General features: G+C 37.0%; 2 protein-coding genes across 5 annotated transcripts in view; one reads left to right on the top strand and one right to left on the bottom strand.

Annotated features, from left to right (window-relative positions):
• The first annotated feature begins 238 nt into the window (after nt 1-238).
• LOC103720894 (aspartate--tRNA ligase 1, cytoplasmic) lies at nt 239-7,284 on the top strand. Its single transcript, XM_089926673.1, has 11 exons — nt 239-565; nt 661-1,216; nt 2,265-2,375; nt 2,627-2,740; nt 3,246-3,536; nt 3,615-3,725; nt 3,901-3,954; nt 4,795-4,874; nt 4,967-5,082; nt 6,013-6,127; nt 6,881-7,284. The coding sequence occupies exons 2-11, from the start codon at nt 695-697 to the stop codon at nt 7,005-7,007; spliced, it is 1,641 nt and encodes a 546-aa protein (XP_089782799.1). The 5' UTR covers nt 239-565; nt 661-694; the 3' UTR covers nt 7,008-7,284.
• A 2,474-nt stretch (nt 7,285-9,758) lies between these two features.
• LOC103720893 (cycloartenol synthase) overlaps nt 9,759-23,558 on the bottom strand; it is a 31,345-nt gene continuing 17,545 nt past the window's right edge. For 3 of the 4 annotated variants that reach the window (XM_039117581.3, XM_039117582.3, XM_039117583.2), the window contains exons 9-19: nt 21,986-22,099; nt 21,717-21,839; nt 21,503-21,625; nt 21,340-21,438; nt 20,349-20,405; nt 16,909-16,955; nt 16,671-16,814; nt 16,311-16,488; nt 14,161-14,241; nt 10,786-10,869; nt 9,759-10,133 (exon numbers count right to left, since the gene is read on the bottom strand). In XM_039117581.3, the coding sequence (XP_038973509.2) occupies nt 10,014-10,133; nt 10,786-10,869; nt 14,161-14,241; nt 16,311-16,488; nt 16,671-16,814; nt 16,909-16,955; nt 20,349-20,405; nt 21,340-21,438; nt 21,503-21,625; nt 21,717-21,839; nt 21,986-22,099 (1,170 nt within the window). In that variant the 3' untranslated portion in view covers nt 9,759-10,013. Of the gene's footprint in view, nt 10,134-10,785; nt 10,870-13,066; nt 13,291-14,160; nt 14,242-16,310; nt 16,489-16,670; nt 16,815-16,908; nt 16,956-20,348; nt 20,406-21,339; nt 21,439-21,502; nt 21,626-21,716; nt 21,840-21,985; nt 22,100-23,558 lie in introns of those variants that run through there. The other variant, XM_088708422.2, reaches the window with a different exon arrangement.

The raw sequence follows: 23,558 nt of genomic DNA on the forward strand, positions 1-23,558 counted from the left end.
ATCCCTTGGTCTCCGATGAGATGTGGGAGAGCAGGACCCAGGAACGCAGACCACTAAAATAAATGGACGTCACCTTTCTTCTAACGAGGGATTTGAGCTAGGGTTTATCTATTGTATGAAATTATTTTTTGTTGGCTCCGGCCGAGCACTGAAATGTTAATTAGAAGTGGTGATTCTGTGTTGTCAAATGGTCACTGTAATAGATTAACGGTCGCATGACGTACCAGCTATTGTCCATTATAATACTAATACGATACGAAGGAAGGCCTCTGGCTGCGGCTGCGAATTGCTTCCTTGGCGGTCACGTTTGCTTTGTCGGCACGAGGGTTTCATTTGTCGCCCTCGGGTTTATGCGAACCCGCGCCGCGTGGCGGCTCGTGTCCCCCGCTGCGATTCCTTGGGTTCTCGCACCGAGGGGAACTCTAGAGTCTAAGCGCGGGGGTTCTCGCGCATGGAACTCTGAGCCTCGGGTTCTCGCACATGGAACTCTGAGCCTCGGGTTCTCGCACGAGGATCAACGCCCTCACCTCGCCCAGCAAGCAATATTACACTTTCGGATATATTAGTAAGGAGATTATCTCTGGAGTCTGGACCTTCTATTATTATCGTTCTCTCTCTATATCTCTTTGAAAACTAGGAGGGTTTTTCCGCCATATCTAGGGTTGCCTTGCGGCGTTCTCGGCGTACTGAAACCATGGCGTCCACCGAGCCGGAATCCTCCCAAACGCCTCCTTCCGCCGGCGAGAACGGCTCCGAGCCGGCGAATCTCAGCAAGAAGCAGGCGAAGAAGGAGGCCCAGAAGGCCGAGAGGCTCCGCAAGCAGCAAGAGGCCGCGGCCGCCGCCGCCGCCTCCGTGGAGTCCGCAGAAGCCGACCCCTTCTCCGGGAACTACGGCGACGTCCCGACGGAGGAGATCCAGTCGAAGGCGATCAGCGGTCGCCGGTGGACGGAGATCGGGTCTTTGGACGCCGAGCTGGCTGACCGTACAGTCCTGATCCGGGGCGCCGCCCAGGCAATCAGGCCGGTCAGCAAGAAGATGGTGTTTCTGGTGGTGAGGCACTCCGTGAGCACGGTTCAGTGCGTGCTGGTTGTCAACAAGGAGTGCGTGAGCCCTCAGATGGTCAAGTTCGCCACGGGTCTCAGCAAGGAGTCCATCGTCGACGTCGAAGGGGTCGTCTCCATTCCCAAGGAACCCATCAAGGGCACCACCCAGCAGGTAGACCGTCTTCGTCCCAAATGTCGTAGGCTTTGCTTTAATAATTTACTAATTCTTAGCTGCCATTGAATGGTTTGATGTTAGGCGCTGCCAATTGTAAGTTTGGAATGATCCAAATCGCAACAAGAGGTTTTTTTTTTTTTTTTTAACTTCAATTCTTCTCCGCTTACGGCAGAGGAGGAAGAATCCCAATATTACTCACTCTTCTCTCCGTTGTCAAATAAAATATATTCCTTATTAATTTCCTAGAGAAATTTAGCAGCCTATTTCTCAGTTAATCAAAAAAAAAGCAAAAAAGAAAAATCAGAACTAGATCTTGGCTCAAGGTTTTTTGTTGGGAGACGAGGAAAATCAAGAGGGCCTTACTGAGGTCTGTACTCTCTCTTAATCTTTGTTGAAAGTTTGCTTGAGGCCAGGTTTTGTGAATCGTGGAGTTTCCTGAGTGCTGTTTTTTTTTAAAAAATAATTTTTATAGCTTCCACTGCCGTTGCCATTATCCTTCGCCTGCTGCCCCTCCGTTGTTTTCTTGATGAGGTTTAGTACATGTAATATGCAAAAAAAGTAACTCCGCAAATCCAAGCCTTTATCCCTGTCAGGGCTACTTGTATGAAACAATAGGCTGTCGATCTCTTATTCAAGTGAAGAAAAATGAAACCAGTTACTTCTTTCTTTATTTGGCTCTCATAGGTAATATTTGTCTTTCATGTTACTTTATTGTTGTTAATTTTTAGGTTTCTTGCTTTATCAGTTTTATGCATTGATGGAAAAGCATCCCATTATTTTAGTAAGAAAGTACGAATATATTGGGACCTGCCATTAGCTGAACGCCTGAACTTGATTTTTTATATCTTTCTGTCTCTCTCTCTCTCTCAAAAAAAAAAAAAAAATCTTTTATCCTTTCTATTAGCTTCCTACGAGTGGTTACACTACCTTAATAATTGTATATGCATTTCTCCACAGCTATTAGTGGTCTTTTGCTATGGAATTCCTGTTTGGTTTATCTTTTTCTGAGTAGCGGCAATCTCAGCTACTCATGGTCTTTCTGCAGGTGGAAGTTCAAGTGAGGAAGCTTTTCTGTGTCAATAGAGCTGTGCAGAATTTGCCTATCAATATTGAGGATGCAGCACGAAGTGAGATGGAATTTGAAAAAGCTGAACAGGTAAGTTTGATAACTTAAAAATTTCAAGCAACAGATTGATTTTGCTCGAAAAAGCTTTTCTGGGGCATTTTGCTCGCATGTTGAAGTAACACAATAACAAATTGATTTGATGGAAGCTGTGTTTTCCACGTAACAGTTAATTATGAGTTCTACAATTTGGAGCAACAGATTTATATTCTAGTCACTCATCTTTTTCATTGTAAACTTTGTTTAATGATCAAGTTTCTAATGCAACAATTGGACTGGCACAGACTGGAGAGCAGCTTGTTCGTGTTGGCCAGGACACTCGCTTGAATTATAGAGTTCTCGACGTGCGCACTCCTGCAAACCAAGCAACTTTCCGTATTCAATGTCATGTTGAAGATGTAAGTGCACATCTTCTTAACTGACATCAAACTTTGCATGTGCATGCAGTCTTATGAAAACAAACATCCTTGTAAATTAGAGATAACTAGATATTGTGAGTCCTATTTAAAGGCCCAATTGGTTGTTAGGTTATGCAGAAATCGATTGGGTGCCTAACCTGAATTTTTCTTCTTCCTTTTCTTTTGTGTGTGCATGTGAGTGCATATTGCATGTGCATGCATATGTGTTTTTGTGAGAGAGAGATGGGCAGAGCCTGACCTATTTTCATCAAGATAACAAAAAAGGATTCAACCTCGATTCATGCTTTGTCATCATCTGGTCTTGATTAAACTGACAAACAACAGGAACCGCTTTGAGTTTCTTTTCTAGATGAGCATCTCTTTTTTGCATTGTTGGAAATTTTTTGTTCTACTTATCATATTTTTTCAAGAATATAAAGAAATAATGTCATTATAATCTTAAAAATGGAGTATGGATTCTGAATCAACCAGTGCACTGGTGCAGATGTTTAGACGTTTTCTGCTGTCCGAGGGATTTGTGGGGATCCATACTCCCAAGCTTGTACCTGGATCAAGCGAAGGTGGTGCAGCTGTATTTAAACTGGACTACAAGGGTCAACCTGCCTGCTTGGCACAATCACCTCAGCTTTATAAGCAAATGGCAATATGTGGCGGTTTTGGACGTGTATTCGAAGTTGGTTCTGTATTCAGAGCAGAAGACTCCTTTACGCATAGGCATTTGTGTGAGTTTGTCGGCCTTGATGTTGAAATGGAGATCAAGGAACATTATTTTGAGGTAGAATAAATTGATGTGCATCTTTGAGTTCAGTTCATTTATCAGCTTAACCATGAAAGCTTGTGATTGTTTATGCAGGTTTGTGATATTGTGGACCGTTTGTTTGTTGCAATGTTTGACTATTTGAATGAGAACTGCAAGAAGGAATTGGATGCAATCAACAAACAATATCCCTTTGAACCTTTGAAGGTAAAGGACATTATTTTTATATCCTTTAAAAAGAAAAATTGCTAAACAATTAAATGTCATCCACTGGATAGTCTGTCTGCCCCTGTCAGGACATGTTACACAAAATTATTTTATTTTCCTGACTTTTGCCTGTCTATCTCTGTTTTTGATTGTGCTTAATCTGTATGCATTGTAGTACTTGCGGAAGACCTTGCGACTCACTTTTCTGGAGGGTGTCCAAATGCTTAAGGTGCCTGCCTTCTGCCTGGCCTTTGATTATCATTATTGACATATTCTCTGACTCATTTGTATGCATTTTTGAGTTTCTCCTCTGCCAATAGTCATCTTTGTGTTTTTTCATTTACTCTTGCCATATACTTCCTAGAATCTCACATGCTAGAAGAGGAATTATGAGACTGGTGTTTTATGCTTGGATACGAGAACTAAATACGAAATTGAAGTTACATATAGATTGAAGTAGGACATAAATTTGTTGAGTAATTATCCTTGGGTATTGGCAGCAGGTGTTGGCTGAATATTGAAGATGGTTGCTAAATAAACAAGGATTACTTATTTACTTGAATTGCCCATTACCTTTGAATTAAATGGATTGAATAGCAAATTTCCAGTCTAAGTTCATGGGCATGCAACTACCGAACTTAATTGTGATGATATGCAAGAATTTGTTTTGAATAATGATATTATTTTGAAACTTGATGCCGATAACTTTTTGTAAAAGTTTTAACTTAAGAAATTATCATATCCTGGAGCATTAAATTTATTAGCTCAGCGAAGAGATGTAAAAACCACGAAGTGGATGATTTAGGGAATGGATTTATCTAATTTTGTTATGATTGAAATTGCAAGGAGGCGTGAGTTGAATAAGGCTGCGCATAGCTATGAATTTGTAAGAAGTTATGCTGCGGAAAACAATTGACCTGTAAAGCTATTTTTAACAATAAATTAGCTATGAATTAGTGAACTAGTAGTATGTCCTATCTTATTGGCTATCTAACAATAAAAAATAAAATTGTGGTTGGACTGCTGTGGCTTTTCTTTCAATGACGATCAGTTCGACTCATTTAAACAGGAAGCTGGAATAGAAGTTGATCCTTTTGGGGATTTAAATACAGAGGCGGAGAAAAAATTGGGTCAGCTTGTTCGTGAGAAGTGAGTTTATAATATCACTATTACATTTGTTTATTTTCCTTTCATACAAGAACTGTTGGCTAAGCTCATGATCTTCTTACTTGCCAACACAGATATGACACTGAATTTTATATTCTTTATCGGTATCCTTTGGCTGTGAGACCATTCTACACCATGCCCTGTTATGATGATCTGGCATATAGTAATTCATTTGATGTCTTCATTCGAGGTGAGAAGTAAATTCTATTTGTTGTTTACTGAAAATTCTATTGATGGTGGTTAATTATAGTCTCAGTGATTTTTATGGTGACAAGCTACTGAAAATTGTATACTCATTAACATTTTAAGTTCTATTTGTGACATTTACATAAGATGAATTTCTTCAAGTTACAAAGTCTTCTTTTATGTTACAGGCATGCCTTTTTTCCTTGCCTAAAATGAGGTCAACTGGTTATGTGATTACAAGTATTGTTGTAATTCAATATTTTTATTACATCATATAAAAATCATGCAAATCTTCCATGCTCTGATTCGTATAATGTGAGTCAAAAGCGTTAATTAAATTGCACATGGATTTTGCAGCCCTTAAACTTTGCTGATTAGTGGCTTTTATATTTTGGAGAACAATATATTCAAATGTAGCAAATGCCCCTGGGAGGACTTTCAACACCATTAATTGGTTAATATTTTAAGCCAAGTCAAAAATACCATGTTTACATGGCTTCCTAAACCTCTCTGTTTTTCAGATTAGGTCATATATGATCAAAACAAATAATATCTGAATAAATAATAACACATAAATGTTGTACATCATTAATATCATATTTTTTCTGGAATATACAAGAACACCATGCTCTTCAGTTTCCTACCATCATATCTGGACGATATACGATGATTATAGTATCTGAGAATTTGCTAAAAGAAAATGACATTACCACTTATATTTGAAAAAAATATAATATCCAATAAATGCTGTGCCTAGTATTATAGATGCCTGTCCATGTCTGACTCCTGTTACTTTAGTTGTCATGATTTCGAGTCACATAGGATGGTTTAGAACTTGGATCTGTGTAGAAAGTTGCTTCCAATAGTATTGTAAAATATGCTGGAAATTTAGAATGTTCTGCTGTGCTCTAATCTGTTTTGACATTTCTTCTAGGCGAGGAGATAATTTCAGGGGCTCAGAGAATACACTTACCTGAGTTATTGACGAAACGTGCAGAGGCATGTGGCATTGATGTTAAGACTATATCAACATATATTGACTCTTTCCGGTATGAAGTCACATTTTTTATTTATTTTTTCTTCTATATTTTTTGTGCCTTTTCTTTTCGTGGTTTTCCTTTTAAAAGCAACATAGGTTTTTTGTGAAGATGCATGCATCAATTTTAAAAGCTGAAACCCTGTGTTGTCTGTGGTGCTCGTGTCACAGGAATGGTTTGGTAGCCCAAGCTTCATAACTGTTAACCCATGTCAACTTGCACTGAAATCGGTTGGACATGGGTAAAAATGTTGTTACAGTTGGAATTTTTAATGATTGGCTTCCAGACCAAGTGTTTATAACTTCTCACCTTCACTGTAGAAAACGTAAAAACAGGCTGGCTCTCACCTTTTTCCTTTCTCGTCTCATGCACAAGACCCGAATCAATACCCAGGATGCCAATTTCTCCACCTATTTTACTGTGGAGTTTTCGTCTCTGGTCCACCTGGTCATGTATGACTTTAGCACCTTTGATAGTTTATTTAACTAGCTTATTCATTGTATAAATCAGAAAAAACAAAGGAGAAAAAAAGAAGAAAGAAAGCAGTTTTACCAGAATAAAGTCTGTTAGTGCATATAAAGGTTGCGTATTTCTGAAGTCGTCAGATGTTGATTAGCAGAGCTTCTCCTTGGTCCTCACACTGTATTGAGAAGAACAGTGTCGTCGACGATCATTTCTATTCTGTGCTTGATTTAGAAATGGATATTAGGTTCTTATGTGAATAATGAATTTTGCTTCATGCCAATCTGCTTCACTTTATTGCAGGTATGGTGCACCTCCACATGGTGGGTTTGGTGTGGGCCTGGAGCGAGTGGTTATGCTTTTCTGTGCTCTCAACAACATACGCAAAACATCACTTTTCCCTCGTGATCCACAGCGGCTTGTTCCGTGACAAAGTTTTGTTCCTCAATGACTCCACTTTAATAAAGTGTTACTATTGGTTATGTGGAGATGATGCGAGATCTCTCAGGCTATTTGACATATCCAACAAATGGAATACATTCTGTTGACATCTATATAAACTGAATTGAAAGGATTACATTTTGGTCAGAAGGTCACCCGGCCTTTATTTCCTTGTGCACCTGTTGAAGGGGATTTTTGCTTTGTTATTGCTTCGGATGGACTTTCTATAGCAACACAAAATTAATCCATGGTGTTTTTTTTTTTTTCCTCTCCTCTTCAACTATGCTGGATCTCATCCTGTGCTGCAGACAATTTAAGAGACACCTGCTTTGCCGAAAGAATTGTCATTATTTCACATGAACTGGTAATTCAGGAAACCATATATCAAGCTGGAAGGAAACCACAAATTAGTAGTCGAGGGTGACAAAAATGCTTCTCTCAACTAATTGAGTTCTGCTTCACAGATCTGCATCTCCTGCATTTTCCGTCAGCGCATTTTCTCATGCTGGTGCTTGCAGCTTGGATTTCTCATGCTGCATCTTCCATCTTTGATATGCCCGAGGCGCTCCATGTAATGGATCTTCTATTGGTTCGTTTTTGTGCAAAACGGTGTTGGGGTTGTGCAGATCTACCATAGTCGATCTACTTTTCTGTTTGAGGTGGAGTACCGAATCCATTGTTTTTCCGGTTCTCTTCGGGTACCTTGTATTCTCAATTGCTCGCGGTACGTCGCTTGCAATTTAAGACATGCATGGTTAAACAAACCAGGTTCGCCGTACTCGTCAATGATATGGAATACTTCTCAGCGGAGGCGTAAGCAACATGCTATTCTACCCTGTTAGAGGAGTTAGATGTTGAATAAAGAAGCTTCAAGAAGTACTAAATTTTGAGACGCCAGAGAGCCAAGGGGAGGACCCGGAAGCATACACTCGTACTCGTGGCTTATCAGGCTGTGGAGAGACGTGAGAGCAGCCAGGCAGTAAACCGGAGAAGAGACATGAAATAGAAGACTGTCAAAACAGAGAAGAGAGGAAAAAATAAATGCGGCATAAACTATTTTCTGAGATACCAAACACGGGGAACTTCGCTTTCTGGAGTTCCAGCGAAGGCCAAACACAGCCGGGTCGTGGGTAGGTTGTAAATATGATTGTAACATAAACACCCAGCGTGGCCAAGAATCCAGGCCATCTGAATGGAATGTCAGATGCCTTGCTTGACGAGTACCAAAATGTGGCTATTGTAAAAGAGTCGCCGGAGAAACTTGAAGGAAGACAGGATGCAACCGATACAAAGTTCCTTGTTAGTAAATTTAATAATTATATGATGGTGGGTGACAGATATATTACCGAATAATTGTAAGAGATACAATGTATTTTTAATAGTTCTAAATTGAACAATATGTATATGGATGAAATTATAATTGTGTCCTTTATTTATTATTGATAAATGGACTTCAAAAAAAATTTGAAACATAAGAAAGATGATATTTCTTTTGCAGATTTGACTAACTATTTTAGTATCGAGTAGCAATATCATATGCTAGATGAAAACAAGGAGCAAAATGCTTGTGATACCAAAATCCACATGGTAGGAAAAATCGGTTAAACAAAACCACAAATAAAAGAGCCTATCAATCTGCCACTACTTACAAGAACAAAAAGAAGAACAGTGCACACTTTCATCATAGAAAATGGACATCACAAGGTAGAATGTCATCTTCTCAAAAACAAAAGGGTGCACCAACAGCAGAAAAACTTTGTTGCAATGATAACAGACATCAATGTTCTTAAAGATGATGGAACTTGGTGGATTCACTCTGGCGCAACCAAACACGTGCAAGGACAAAAATCTATTCAAGAAGTATGACCACTAAAAGATAGAAAGTATTCTCTATATTGGAAAACTCATCCATTACAAAAGTCAATGGAAAAGAAACCATAGAACTTAAATTCACTTTTGAAAAAAAAAATGCTTGCTCTTAATGATCTATATTATGTACTAAAATTTAGAAAAAAATCTTATGCCTGGTAATCTTCTAGATAACTTTGGCTTCAAATTAGTATTTGAAATAGATAGATTTATTCTATTCAAGGGTGAAATCTCTATGGGCTCGTTTGGTTCGCAGGAAAACGAGGGGGAAAAGTGTGGTCAACGGGAAAGTAATGAAATGCCTCTTGTTTGGTTGGAGTTTTCAAAGGAGAGAGATGGGAAAGTTGTATTCCCATGGGAATATGATTCCCACATTTCATGGGAAAGTCTTTCCCATGAGAAACATGGGAAAGTTACTTTCCCATGAGGTGGGAATCACTCCTTTTTTATTTTTTCCCAAAAAGACCCTTCAGCATTAAAGAAGCATTAAAGAGGCATTAAAGACCTAATTTTTATTAAGGGCATAATAGGAATTATACATAACTTTCCTAGGAAAGTGGATGGTCAACCAAACATAAGCACTTTAGAAATTAGTCACTTTCCCATGGTTAACCAAACATATCAAAAGTACTTTCCTAGGTATCCTCTTCCTAGGAATCTGATTCCCAGGAATCATATTCCTAGGAGGGAAAATACTTCCCGCGAACCAAACGAGCCCTATAGGAAAAGACTATTTAATAATAAAAAAATGCTATTATTCGTTTGCATGTAAATGATATGCTAATTTTTAGTACCGATTTAGAAACTCACCCATGGTTTACAAGCTAGAAACTCACCCATGGTTTACAAGCTGAGCAGGCCCTTGCACACATTTATCAAGATCACTCAAAACTAGGTTTAAATATAGAGCACACTGTTTACATTACTTCCCGTTTTTTAACACACAATTAACAGGTTGAGAAAGCATGGGCAAACTTTCCACTACAAGCATCATATGCATTTATCAGTCAACAAAATATATAAAATAAAGAAAAATAAAAATGTAATATTTGATTGTTCGATGCTGTCGCAATAGGGAGCATAGCTTGGTGCAATAGTAAAATGCTTGGGCAGAAGAGATTAGCATTCAAGTTTTCTTGGTCAGCAGAACACGGCAGCGATATTCCCCAAGAGCCCATATTGGAAATATGTTTCGATACTGTGAATAACTAATCATGCAGTTTTTGTTGAAGACTCCCATAATTTCCTGTAAAAAACAGACACGTAAACAAAGGCAGGCATTAAGGGGAAAAAACCAGACGCGCGTAAACAAATGCAAGCATTAGGAAAAGAAAATACCCAATATTTAGAAATTTTAATGTGCATATCCATATAATACACATAACACAAGACGCACCATCTTGTGCCCCTATTGTTTCCTACTTGGAATTCAGCAAAAGAAATCCTCCTTTCAGCTTACTAGGAGTATTAGAGCAAGTCAGGTCAAGTTACCTTTTTCTATTGAGATCTGTTTTGTTAATTAATTCAACTATGTTGGGGCACCATAAAAGAAAACAAAAATGAAGATTAAAATTTACCGTAGGAAAAATATAATCTGATTTGGCATTGAACTTATCAGTCATTATATGAAGAAAGAGAGAAATCTCTCCTGATTCCTGAAAGCCTTTCAATGGACAAAATAAACTTGCAGATAATAATGGATGATCAATAGTAGATGATATATATTATTTTCTCTTGACAATCCATAACGTTAGAAATAGTCTACATTTTTCAGGTTTTCTTCTAAATTATTTGACATGTGCAAAACTATGAGCTCTTTTTCAAGCTGTAAGTCACGCTTCAACAAATCATGGGTTAGAGTGACATTTCATAGTTTGCTGAAATTAGTTGTGACTTACTTGTTGTGGAAACTCGCCACTCTCCATTTGCATATTAATCAACACCTTCGCTGCTCGGTGCAAGGGTTCTGGGTCTCTCTCAGCCTGTTCCAGATTATAGCACAACAAATCTACACGTTAGAGGCAATTTGACTAGTCATCTCAGAAATAAAATCTTCAACCATCTAGAAATTTTTTAATTAATCTTTGAATGTGCTTATTGATAGCATCTAATATTCATAGCCCATTTTGGAGTTTCTTCTTCTTTTTGTTTCAACAGCTTGACTAGAAGCTTTATCAAATGATTGACATCAACGGCGCCAAAACATGAAGAATCCAACATCAGATTATCATCACCGCCACTGATATGCTCCTACCAAGCATGACATTTAATAAGAATTCTCGTGTTAATCTTTTATAATTATGACTCATTGTGCAATTAAATTGCAAGAATCTTCGCAACAAGTCATGGTTACCTATTTGATCAACTCGCTTCATTCAAGTTTCATTCAAGGATCATAATTCACTCTTTCCAATGAATTCTGTTTGCCAGAGGTTAATTAAGAAACCTCCTTTTATAAATTTGAAATATTCAAATCAAACTAAACTTCAATTCATATAATTGTTAGCTTTGATTCGTTGAGATATAAGAGATTAGTAATACATTAATATCACACTTGGAGAATGATGAAGAGATGTTCCACCCTTGGAGAATGATGAAGAGATGCAATACATATGGTAATTGACTGAAATATCTGCTACAAATATCTTGAAATTGCTTATTTCATATTAGATCATACTTTATTATGAATATTTTGTTGCTTCTTTCATACTAATTTACAATATGATAGCAACTTAGCAAATTAGGTAAAACACAGGTGTGAAGATCATTCAAAGGATATGAATAATCATGTTGGGTGGAAAACATGGCTTAGAAAGTTTTCTTTTTTTATGTTAGTGGTCTGATAGTTCTATCAAAGGACCGTAATAAAAGCACCAATATCAAGATTATTTGATATAAACAACATCTTCATTCCAATAGCCACCATCCCTAGACATAGCCAGGCTAGTAATTGAGCCTCAAGATGTGATTCTATAGAATTTATGTAAATATTCTCAAAAGAGAGTTTTCTTTCTATATATATCAACAGGTTTGTGATGGACAAGTAGTTAAAGAAAATGCCATGTTAAATAGCATTTGGAGCATGGTTGACGGAACTATCCCGAACCGCCCGGTTCGGGGTGTCCCGAGCCATACCAGCGGCGGACCGGAATGGTTCCGGCAACCAAACCGAGACACCGTCGCCGGAGGGGAAGAAGGAGAAGGAAAAAGAGGAAAGAGAGAGAGGGGGAGGGAGGGAGAACAAGAGGAAGGAAGAGAGGCTGGCCCCGGGTTGGCCTACGGAGGCCGGGGAGACGCAGAGGCGAGGCTCCGCCTCTAATCCTTTTTTACTTTTGCAGATTTTAAGTTGAAGTCGGCAAACCCATTGCCGACTTCACGTAATTTTTTTAATAATTTTTTTTAATTTCGTAATATTTAAGTGAAGTCGGCAAACGATTTGCCGACTTCACTCAAAAATCGCAAAAATTTTTAGCGGTCAGACCCCTGTTTCGAACGAAACAGGGATCCGGCGGCAACCTCCGCTTTCTGCCCGGGCGCCGGCCCTCCGCCGGTCTCCTCTCTCCCCATTCTCTCTCTTTCTTTTCCTCTCTCCCGTTTACTCTCCCCTGCCTCCTTTGTTGTGTCGGTACAGGCCCGGCAGGGCACGGCACGGCGTGGGTCTGTACCAACTCTTGTCGCCGGGCAACTGGTACGGTGCTCGGTACCGGCACAACAGATCATGATTTGGAGGTAAATCAGGTAAATAAAATCATACTAATGCTTACAATGCATAACCTCTGGTGATGAATTGTAGTTCTTAGTCTTGCTATATCAACATTTCTCAGATAGACAAAGATAAATGCAACAGAATTAATTACATTGCCCGTTGCTGCCAACAGTATCAGCATTATAAAATGGCCTTGCATTTTCAATATTAAAAAGAGATACGTAGTATACTTCAGATGAGCATGACAAGAAAATTCAACATCTTCCAGAGCAAGATACTCTTCAGAAGTAGAGCATGCATTAAATCAACAATGAAGGCCTGAATAGTTTATAAACCAAAATATCCCTGTGACTGATTGTCAGGTATTAGTATAATTTAGGTTGAACTTGAAGTTGAATGTCATTGATAAACCCATATGAACCCTATTAATATCGCAAAAAATTTGTTGTTTTAAGCTTCATGACATACCTCATCAAGTCACCTTCCACAGTCATCTTCTCCTTATTTTCAGTACATTTTGATGGAAGAACTGATTCCAATATCCATCTCATAGTGGCTAAAAAGTTGAAATCTCTGGGCTTTAGTTTGAAACTTCACTTTATTTAAGGTACCTCAGGTCCTTGTACAACAACATGGCTAATCTCAACATCAATATTTCATTCCATTTGGATGCTTTTTTTATTTCCTCCAGAAATATCTGGAAATATGCGATGACACAACATCGATATAATTGCTGTCTTAAAGATCTCAAAGCATAATTACCAATAAACCAATGTTTTAAAAGCCAATACCGAACTTTGTACCATCTTTCCATTGGAACTGTACGGTACAAATATTGTACCAGTACAGACAGTACATATTGAAACTGATAGTGTCAAAAATAATAACAAAAATTTGGTACACATCAATAAGGTCAGTATAATACCATCAGTATGCAACAATATGGTTGGTACAAAGTACAAACCGGTATACAGGATTTTTGCATCCCGACACCTGTACAAGTACCGATTTCACATTGAAACGGTATGGTATTGATGATACCATCCCGCTGTGGTGGTTTCTGAAGCCGTGAATAAAACTGCTCTATTTGGAAGGTCCTAGTTGTCTAATGAGTTATTGTGAAATCTAATCCTAACAAGTCCATGTTGGGAGTGGACATCACTCAATGGAAATAAGAGATGTTATATGTCTGATATGGCAAGCAGAATATTTAAGATGTTGGTTAAGGAAATTAATATTTTAAAAAAAATGGAAAAACAACATTATAATTAATCATTAACTGCATCAGTATGAACACAGTATATCTTGGTGCATAGCTTAGCATTAGGCAAAAGTAATCTGAGACATAACTGCATCGATATGTATTCTATTATTTTCAGTGCATAGTTTACTATTGGACACTATTAAGCCAAGACATATCAAGGCATATCTCCGTCATACTCATGCCTCTAGTATCTTTTGTCGCATTCAGATATTTAAACAAACATGGCGCATTTTGACATGACTTCAATGCATCATCATGACAAATCAATAATCATGAATATTAATCAGTTCATAAAAAACGGACCTGCCCAGCATCAATTAGAGCTAACATGGCCCATGCAGTGTTCACTGCATGACATCGGTTGCCCTCAAGACTTGAATACACCTGTTTGTGAGAAAAAAGTTAAGTTTCCAAAATGAATGATTCAAGAGAGCCAAATCACAGACTATTATTGACTTTATTTGAAGCAGAAGTAAGTATATACTCTGAGGCTAAATCCAGCCAGATTGGCATTAAAAATTCATGAGATAGCGATTGGCGAACCAACTGTTTGTAGTAGAAAATTTAGTAAAAACGCTATAATTGCATTGTAGGATAATTAAGCTTGCATCATGAAGAGGACTCGATAACTTTATTGCATGCAAAACAGGTAGACATGCATACTCTAACTTTATTGCATTGTAGGTTAATTAAGGTCATAGCAAAATAGTTTAGAAAATTGGAAATATAAACTGAGCTTCAAGCTTTTGACCCACTAAGTTTTATCAAAGAAATGATTGTTTCCTCATAACTGAAGTCTCTTTGAGAAGGCGGTTCCATTGGAAGAGCTTAAGCTTTTCAGCATCCTTTCCAAGATCCCTAGATGATAGGACGTTCTAGATATTTCTTGCAAGAAGACTAGGAAAATTTAAGGGAGAAGATTAGAAGATTGTGCGGAAAGGCCTCCAAGTTTTCCGCACATTGAATACTTGGCACTCAGCTGTAATCCACCACTCTTGTACACAAGGATTGCGGAGGTATCGATATCACTCATAACCCCTTAGTGCAAGAGTTTCCTAGTCACTCAACGCCTATTCTATCTGTACTTTTGTGTATGAGAATGGCTGATGCTAGCATGATAAGAGGGTCATGCAGAAAGTCCTAAACTGTGGGGGAAGGCCAATTCACGAACAAAGGGGTGTAGGCAAGTGCTACAATGACTTTGGTCACGAGGAAAAGCTAAATAAAAGATACCAAGGCCAAAGTCTTAATTGAGACCCATACGTTGACTTGCTTAAATGTGTTTCCCTTATCATGCTTGCTTTGCCATCCTCAGTACATAAAATAAGCTAGTGAGAACACATTTAACAGAAATAGCTCATATAAAGCTGGAAGTCAGATTAGCAAGTTACTCAAAAATAAGAAAAAGAAAGTGACACTACATAGGAATAACATTTTTGGAACTAAAAAGAAAGATAAAGTAGGAGAACAGAACTATCCTTAGGGGCCTTTACAACACCAAAGTTCAATGAGGATTTGCTAATATAACGCTCACTTAAAAGCATAAAATGATATGCAAATTATCAACCTGCATACAAAAGATAGCTAAAGACAAGAAGAGGAAATGGGTGGGTGTTAAGATGATGCCTGTTAGAAAAACAACTTATGAGTTACAAGAGAATGTGAAGAAAAGGAAAAAAAATCTCTGGAAGGAATTATGATGTGCCCAACAAGAATTAACAATGTCTAGTACCATGAGGCTTCTGACATGAAAATCTCTTATAACCTGAACATGCAAACATAGGATATGTCATATGATTATGGAAGAGGAGGAATATCAAAATCCAAATTTTACTTAGCCAGTGTAACATCATCTTGCAGTTTGGATATAGCTCTTCCATGCAGGTGCAGAGGAGAGGTACATTAACTGTAATACCATTGATGCTGCATGATAAGAAGTCTGTCCAAATGTCACTATAACAACACAAATAGAGCATTGGCCTTTCAGTTCACCACAGTTCACCAAGCAGAAAGGCTTTCAAAGCAAAATTGGGAAAGTATATGATGCAGGCATAACATATACAGTTTTCTTGAAGTCAGGCAAACTACCAAGATTATCGGATTCTCCCACCAAAGAACTATAAAATGCCAAATTTATTAGTGAAGTAAAGTTCGACATTTGCAACTCCTCTGTATACATGATGGAGAAAATAAATATAAACTCAGGCATTCGCATTAGACTGTCTTAATTCTGTTCAAAAAATTCAACCAGATAACTTATGTTTCTCTTTTAAAATCAGGAACTTCTCAGCTATAAATTAATGTGGATATAACATATAGAAAAGTTTCATTCAAAAAAGTGGAAGAAGCAATGCCAATATCTGTGTTGATATATTATAATATGGCAGACTCCTGCACAAGAATGAAAATAAAAAATAAAAGAATCTGGAGTACATCTTGTTGGAAATAATTACTTTGTTTTGACATGAAAGATAGCTCTCTCCCCAACCACCTGATGCCAGTTGTTTTGACAACAGAAATTGACATGCTTTACGGATGCAAGGGCTGTTCTGGTAGGTCCTTCCAGCAGCAATTAATCCCCTTACTCCAAACCATGTGCCATGTGTGAAGCAAACAGCCCAAGAGCCATACCTGCAGAAAAATAACGTTAGCGGGCAAACCAACTCAAAAAATTAATGATTTTAAGCTGTTTTTCAACAAAATTGGAAGCATTATTGTGGGCTGTCACAGATGAGGTAGCAAGCAGAAATATGTGCAGGTGATGGTGCCATAAGACAGAATTGTGATGCGAATAGGAGGCACTATGGACAAACCATGATCCATCAGGTCGCTGAATCATTTCAATGAAATTAGATGCTTTTCTAATGCAATTTTCTATATCATCTCTGCGATGTCCAGGGTATAATTTTTTAAATGATGACAGTCCCTGCATTGCAGCTGAAGTACATTCAACATATCTGCACAACAACCATATCTTGTTAAATATTGTCTGAAGAGATAATAATAGAAAAAAAGGACTCTTCTAAAAGAACTTAAGTATTGGAATCTTACGGATAATCGATAACAATGTCCCCAAAAGTTTCAGAAGGATTGATAATCTAATTAGAAAAAAGAAGCATTTCAGTGTACATCTCAAGAATGTTGCAAGAAGAAAAGATGAGCAAATAACAAATTGCTAGAAGCAATAATGTGCTTAGCTAACCTAGAAGGTGTAACTTCAAGGGCCACCCAAGGCTCTCAAGTTAGTTGACAAAAGGATTTTGTGCTCCAGTATCTAGTTCGAATTCTAATAATTCTTTTAAAAGAAACTGAGCTTCACGTTACATGGATACAATCTTCACTATTAGGAATGTAGTTCCTCAAAGTATCCTTCCATATGGGGATATTTTATGAAATCCCTCTATGTGATGTAGAGTATCATGCATGCAACAGTTTTTAGAATAAAAATATTAGTTAATTTAATAGTTGAATTTGTTAATTGGTGCTTTCTTTATGTTCCAGCAGAAAAGTATGGGACAAAAATTCAAACTTCTTTCCTTTATATTCAAGACTTTTAGAACATGGCCAATCTCTTTCCAGGAGAATACATCTCATGAACAAGGAGTGACTTTCCAATTCCAGTTCTATCAAAGATTGACCCTAAGTTCTCAGTCACCCAAGAATGATATTAAGATAAGTGAGTAAGGAGGTGCTTATTAAGATATCATAGAGGAAATTTTGGTGACTGTTAGTGGTCGAAAATTTTAAGGGGTAAGTTTTAATGTATTTTCAAGAGCATGGACATAAATTAGAGGGGCACACATGGTTAGCATTGGGGGTAACCTGATGTGCACATAAAGCCAAACGTACTTGAGTGAAATATGAATAGTAAATTTTTTTTGTAACATAGTTGAGGTATATGCTGGCTGCTTCTTTATTGTTAAGGACATACATGAGGTTAGGTCCACTGCTCAAGAACTATAATGCTCGAGAAACCAAGAGAGTTTAACCAAAATCAGAAAGTGATCGAGAAGAATGAAAATGGGTGGATGATTAAACAGAAGAAGATACCTATTGCTTCCAACAGCTATTATGAAGAATTGCATGGAAATACTAGAAGTAGGTAGGAGGTAATTTGGAATTAAAGATTTGATTGTTTTGGCATACTATGGGATGCAAATGTCTGGCATTGATATCCTAGTCATCAAGGGAGAACCAATTTCCAGAAAAGCATTTTCGTAAGTGAGCAAAAGAGATGTGATTTATACAATTTTAATATTTCAATTGTTAAAGAATTCAAGTATATTCACGAAAAAACAAATCTAATATACATATACTACCATGGAGGCTTTGCCTGTGCATAACTCTCCATTCGCCACATGGACAACCAAATTAATAATGTTATTAATAGATCTCTTTATTTTGGATAATAAGTAGGCTCTTATTTAATACAGTTTTTTATCAAAATATAAAAATATAATATCATTAATAAGAAACTTATGAGCTTATTAAACCGTATTAAATAAAGAACCTTTCATTAGTACTACTAAATTAATGTAGAAATTAATGACATTATTAATAATGATATTTGCGTAATGTATGCTAATATTAATGAAAAACACTTTTTCTTAGTATTGTACCTTGCCCATATCCCGCACGGATCATTATATTAAACTAATATTTTCTTAATTTCTATTATATTTTTATGATTACGATGTTACTTAAAAATAAAAGCAGACTCACCAATGATCCCGCCATATTGCATTTAAATATCCCCTAGATGCAATACTTTTCTATTTCTTATTATATGTAGGTCCAATCATGATCTTATTATTTTATAATAATATATTATTTTACTATATCGACAAATATACACATATTATTAAAATTTTGTATAGTGATAGTATATCATAATATTAATATCAAAAAAAAATTTTAAATAGCATGAAACAAGATCAAAGCTTAGCAACAATATTAATAATATTAATATTAGGATTATTGGTAAGAAATACTCACTAAAATGAAAGAAAAACCATATTAAATTGTCATAGTCCTGTCTATATTATGATATAGATTCTGTGATATGGAAAATAAGATTAATATATACTCAGTATTAGCACAGTGATAATAATCTGTGTTGATACTCAATGAGGCTCAGCTTATAAGTAGGCCTCTTATTTAATATGATTCTTTATTTTTCAAAATAATATGTTTCTCTAACAACTATTACAATGTCGTAATGGCACCATGATGGTTTTGACAAACCTACATCATGTTTTAAATAAAATTTATTACACTTCTATATTGCATTTTAATAACAAATTGAAAAATGATAAAAAAATCTTACCCTAGGCTCTAAATGTTTATCATTCTAGTAGTCAAGCCAATAATAACAGAAAATTGGTGCAGAAAGCACCACGTATGTGTAATCAACAATCTCTACTTTAACTGATAACAAACAACACAGCTTACACAAAAGCAGAATGTCACTTTCATAACAAATTCATGGTTGTCTAAATCACTTTCATAATTCATCTCCATTAAGGGTGCCCGTGCTTTGCACCATCTCACTTGGATAAATATCGTCGGTCTTCTTGTTGGATGTAACGCCACCCTTGGCACCTCTATGCTTTTATAATTAACTATATCATCTATCCTTCAAAAATTTTTGAAGCTCACTTTTTCTGTACTTTTTGCAAGGAGGACTTCATGTGATTTTGTTCAAACCACGAGTTTATGGTTCATAGGGAATTCATGAAATCGCCAGGATAACAAAATTTCAATAGTTCACCTTCAATATCTAGGTAGACAAATAAGCATAATTGAAGACTCAAACATATTCATAGACTGACACCACCAAGAGTGTATTTAAAACAAAACTGATTGACAGCCTCTGCACAAGAAACTGGTCAAAACAACATCGGGAAAATGTTTCTAGACTATTAAATATTAATCAACCTCATACAACAAGTCTGGGTTCAGCAAGAAACTGCATTTGTTATCAATAGAACTGAGCTCAATCTGGAACCACAGTGTAGCTTGAGGATCAATGTGCCTTTTTTTTTGAGACATTGTCAAAGAGATTTTGGATTTGCAGCTGTAGTGGAACAAACTACGAAATTCACAAATTCATTTGATTATCTTAATAAAAACATGAAGCTTTCTAATATTTTCTCTAAAAAGTAACATTCATAAGTATGGTCTGCCTTTATCTGGAGATGCTACCTAGAGTATCAAAAGTACTAGCTTCAAAAAGATACCCTGAAAAAGGAAAAGACCTCACAAACTTGACTATAAAATTAAGGGTGCTTTCTTATTCATCGGTTGCATAGATACAAGAGGAAGCCATGCAAATGCGCAAGGTAAATACTTTTATCTCAATAAATTTCCAAGAAGCTGAAAAGGAATTAGGGGATTATACACAAATACATCTTCTCAGTTCAAAAATAAGTAAAGATAAAAATGCTATGGAGGAACTGTAAACAAGGAAATATACATTTACAAGTACTCACCTCCAACCAAGCATAGGATCTTGTAGGCTCAAAAGTTGCAAAACCACCATTTTTGTTCTACAAAGAGACCAACAAAGGATAACACAAAAAACCAGGGATTTGTTGCATATAGCAAGAGGCTAGCAGATATGCACAAATATTAACGAAAGCCTCGAGTAGAAAATACTAGTAAAAAGAACAATGCTTATGAGAACAACCATTGACAGGCTCAGAACGGCCTCAGAGAAGGCATGCCTTGGCTCATTCCCAGATTAGGGCCTAAAAGGCATGCCCAATAAGGCGGTCACAGTTCATATACTATTGAGTTTGATGGTGCTTCAGCACAAGAGGTTCCCAAGTCTTATGCAGGCCAGGATTTGGCCTAACCCAACTTGCATGCATCACAAGCAACACAAATGCACAGGCATGCATGGATATGCAGAAACACATGTTTAAGATAACTTTTGAAGATGCTGAGTCTATAAATGTACACACATTTCCAAGACAAACTCAGAATCCGTCTTGAATATAGTTCAGGCCAAGTTGATTAATTCAAGCTGTGTCAACAGGCCTAACTTCTCAGCCCAAGCCTATACATTTCACGCTTGGAATTTCATGCCAATTTGTAGGCACAATGCACTCATATTCTATGAGTATGAGTTAGTAAATTATATAGGTTTGGTCTTAATAATTAGGCACATATATAAGACAATGACCCCATATTCAGCAAAACTATTATTTAAATGCTCTTTGAATTATGTTACAGACAGATTACAACTAAAGCTAATATTAAAATAAAATTCTTATTTACATGGTTTTGACTTTTTGCATTATACATATAACTTTGAAGATTGTTTAATTTTATGAATATGTCAAGGTCTGGAGGGGGGAAATCTTGCACAGTTTGGTGCGCCATCGACACATATATACATTACAATTCTTGAACAATGCTTCTGCAGGTGGAAATGCAACATACTACAGTATATTTATATCCAAGTCATGGCCAAGTTACCATAAGGGAAAGAATGACATTAACAGCATCATAAATCCGCCCTGCACATAATGGTTCACCAACGATTTCTGGAGAGATCTTCGACAACAATAGTGAAGCCTGCACAAGAAGGAAAGGTATAAGCAAGAATAGCATCAACAGAAGCAATACATGTCAGATGTACCATCAATCCTTCTGATGTGCAATCTGATACGGGCCATCCATGATCTGCTGTAGAAAAGGTCCATCCACCTTTAGAGATGTGGCGATGCCAGAAACTAAGATCACCAGGGGCGTCTTCCAGAACCTTCAAAAATGTGGAATAATACAAATACAAAATTATTGGTGAAAGTGTAACAGGCACAACAAAAAGAGGCATTCTGCTAAAGAGTATAAACCTGTGAGTCTTTTATGAAGTCATGTGCCCGCCTAAGAGTAGGGCCATATTCTTCAGAAAGGTCAGTTGAGATAATTGCTTGAACTGAGAGACCCATATCCCACATTTGGCTGCCATTATAGCCCTGCATTTTGTAAATGAGATTTAACAAATATTGACTACTTAGACAATGCTCTTGGAGATGCAATGTACAGTCAAATCTTGCAGACACCAAGAAGGATGCCAAGGAGCACAAATAGAAGGAGAATGCACTTGATAGTATCTTAAAACCTTCATTTTCATGCCATCTTCTGCAATCCACAAAAAATCATAGATTCTTGGAAGGTGCAACTTGAATGCTTCTGAATATGGATCTTCAATCCAGCAGGAAAGCATATTTAGTACCTGCATATATTAAAGTTCAGGCAACGAGTGCTTGGTGCTACAATAACTACATGATATAGATAAAAGAAAACACAACATGAAAAACACTAAATAGATTGTGATTTCCCACTGATATAGCTAATGATTTATATTAAACACAGAGTCTTTAGCAAACTCAGGAACAATTCTAGGATGCCACATGATCAAAAGCCTGATAATGAAGCATCAACATACAACTGATAACTGTTTCTAGGATGTGAGGCACACAGCTCCAAGATTCTTGGAGCAAATAATAACTTACTAGGATGTAAGTCAAAACTTCACAGTTTAACCACATGTCAAGTCAAAAACAAGCCTGACTCAGGCATGCCCAAGTTATTTGCATCTATAGGAATTAAATTAACTCTTTGTCATGATGCATTAGCTGGCATCTACTCCATGACCATGAGGTTGCAGGTAACCCTGTAACTCAACTATGCTATGGGCTGTGAATTCAACTCAAATGCCATGAGTTGATTATGAAATTTACTATCAAAAGCCAAAAAAGCATAAAAATTATACAATCATATTTCAGATTTTTCCTTCCATAAAATTTTAGATCAGATTGATGAATGTACTTGCATAAGAGCACTAAGAGAAGTTGGAGGCAGGTGCAACTCCTTTGATAGTGTTTGTGAAGTTGAAGATGGTTTTGAAATTTTAGAATGCCAATACAAAAAGACACAAGATGGGCAAGACAGCACGGGATCGTTGTGCGATGCACGTGGGATGGTCTCAGATGACAATGGGGCAAAATATTGGCGCAAGATAGGCATAGAATGATAGCAAAGGATGGCATGATGAAGCATGAGAAGTTGGTGGTGCCACAATTTCATGGTCAGACATATCATCGGCTGATAGAGCGTCAAGTGCTGGTTAGACTTGTATTGTCCGGATAACATGGCATGGTCTAGTGGACGGTCAATTTATGCATTTGATGGATGGAGTAATGGCCTGAAGGCCTCATATCTAGACCTATTTGGGCTCAACTACCAAAAAAAGGAATGAATAATGAATATTCTGAGAGTATAGAAAATGTAAAGTTCACAAGAGAACATCTAAGATCCAAGAGAATATTATGAATTTTATGAGTCCCATGGTTACACCAGTTTAAATGAACAAGTATGGAATATAAAATAATTATATGAAAGGGAAAATTTTAGGTAAGGATCCACTATATAATTGAACTAGCAAAGAACGTTATCACAGTGTTCATTATATATTAGCACAGTTGAACGAGTTCTTGTCATTAAGGATGCAAGAGTTGATTGTCTTCCGATACCTCAGTTAATGAGTTGATAATTCAGGAACAAACACCAACACGGAAGAGTTTGACGTCATAGAGCAGTAGAAGAATAAGACTATTCAACTTAAAATCCACAGAAATAGCTGAGTCAAGCCGATGGTACAAAGGTACTCGTAATCAAGGTTCGCTGTACCG

The sequence above is a fragment of the Phoenix dactylifera genome, chromosome 12, assembly GCF_051530095.1.
Source record: "Phoenix dactylifera cultivar Ajwa chromosome 12, Ajwa_hap1_PhDact_Kaust_v1.1, whole genome shotgun sequence".
NCBI lineage: Eukaryota > Viridiplantae > Streptophyta > Magnoliopsida > Arecales > Arecaceae > Phoenix > Phoenix dactylifera.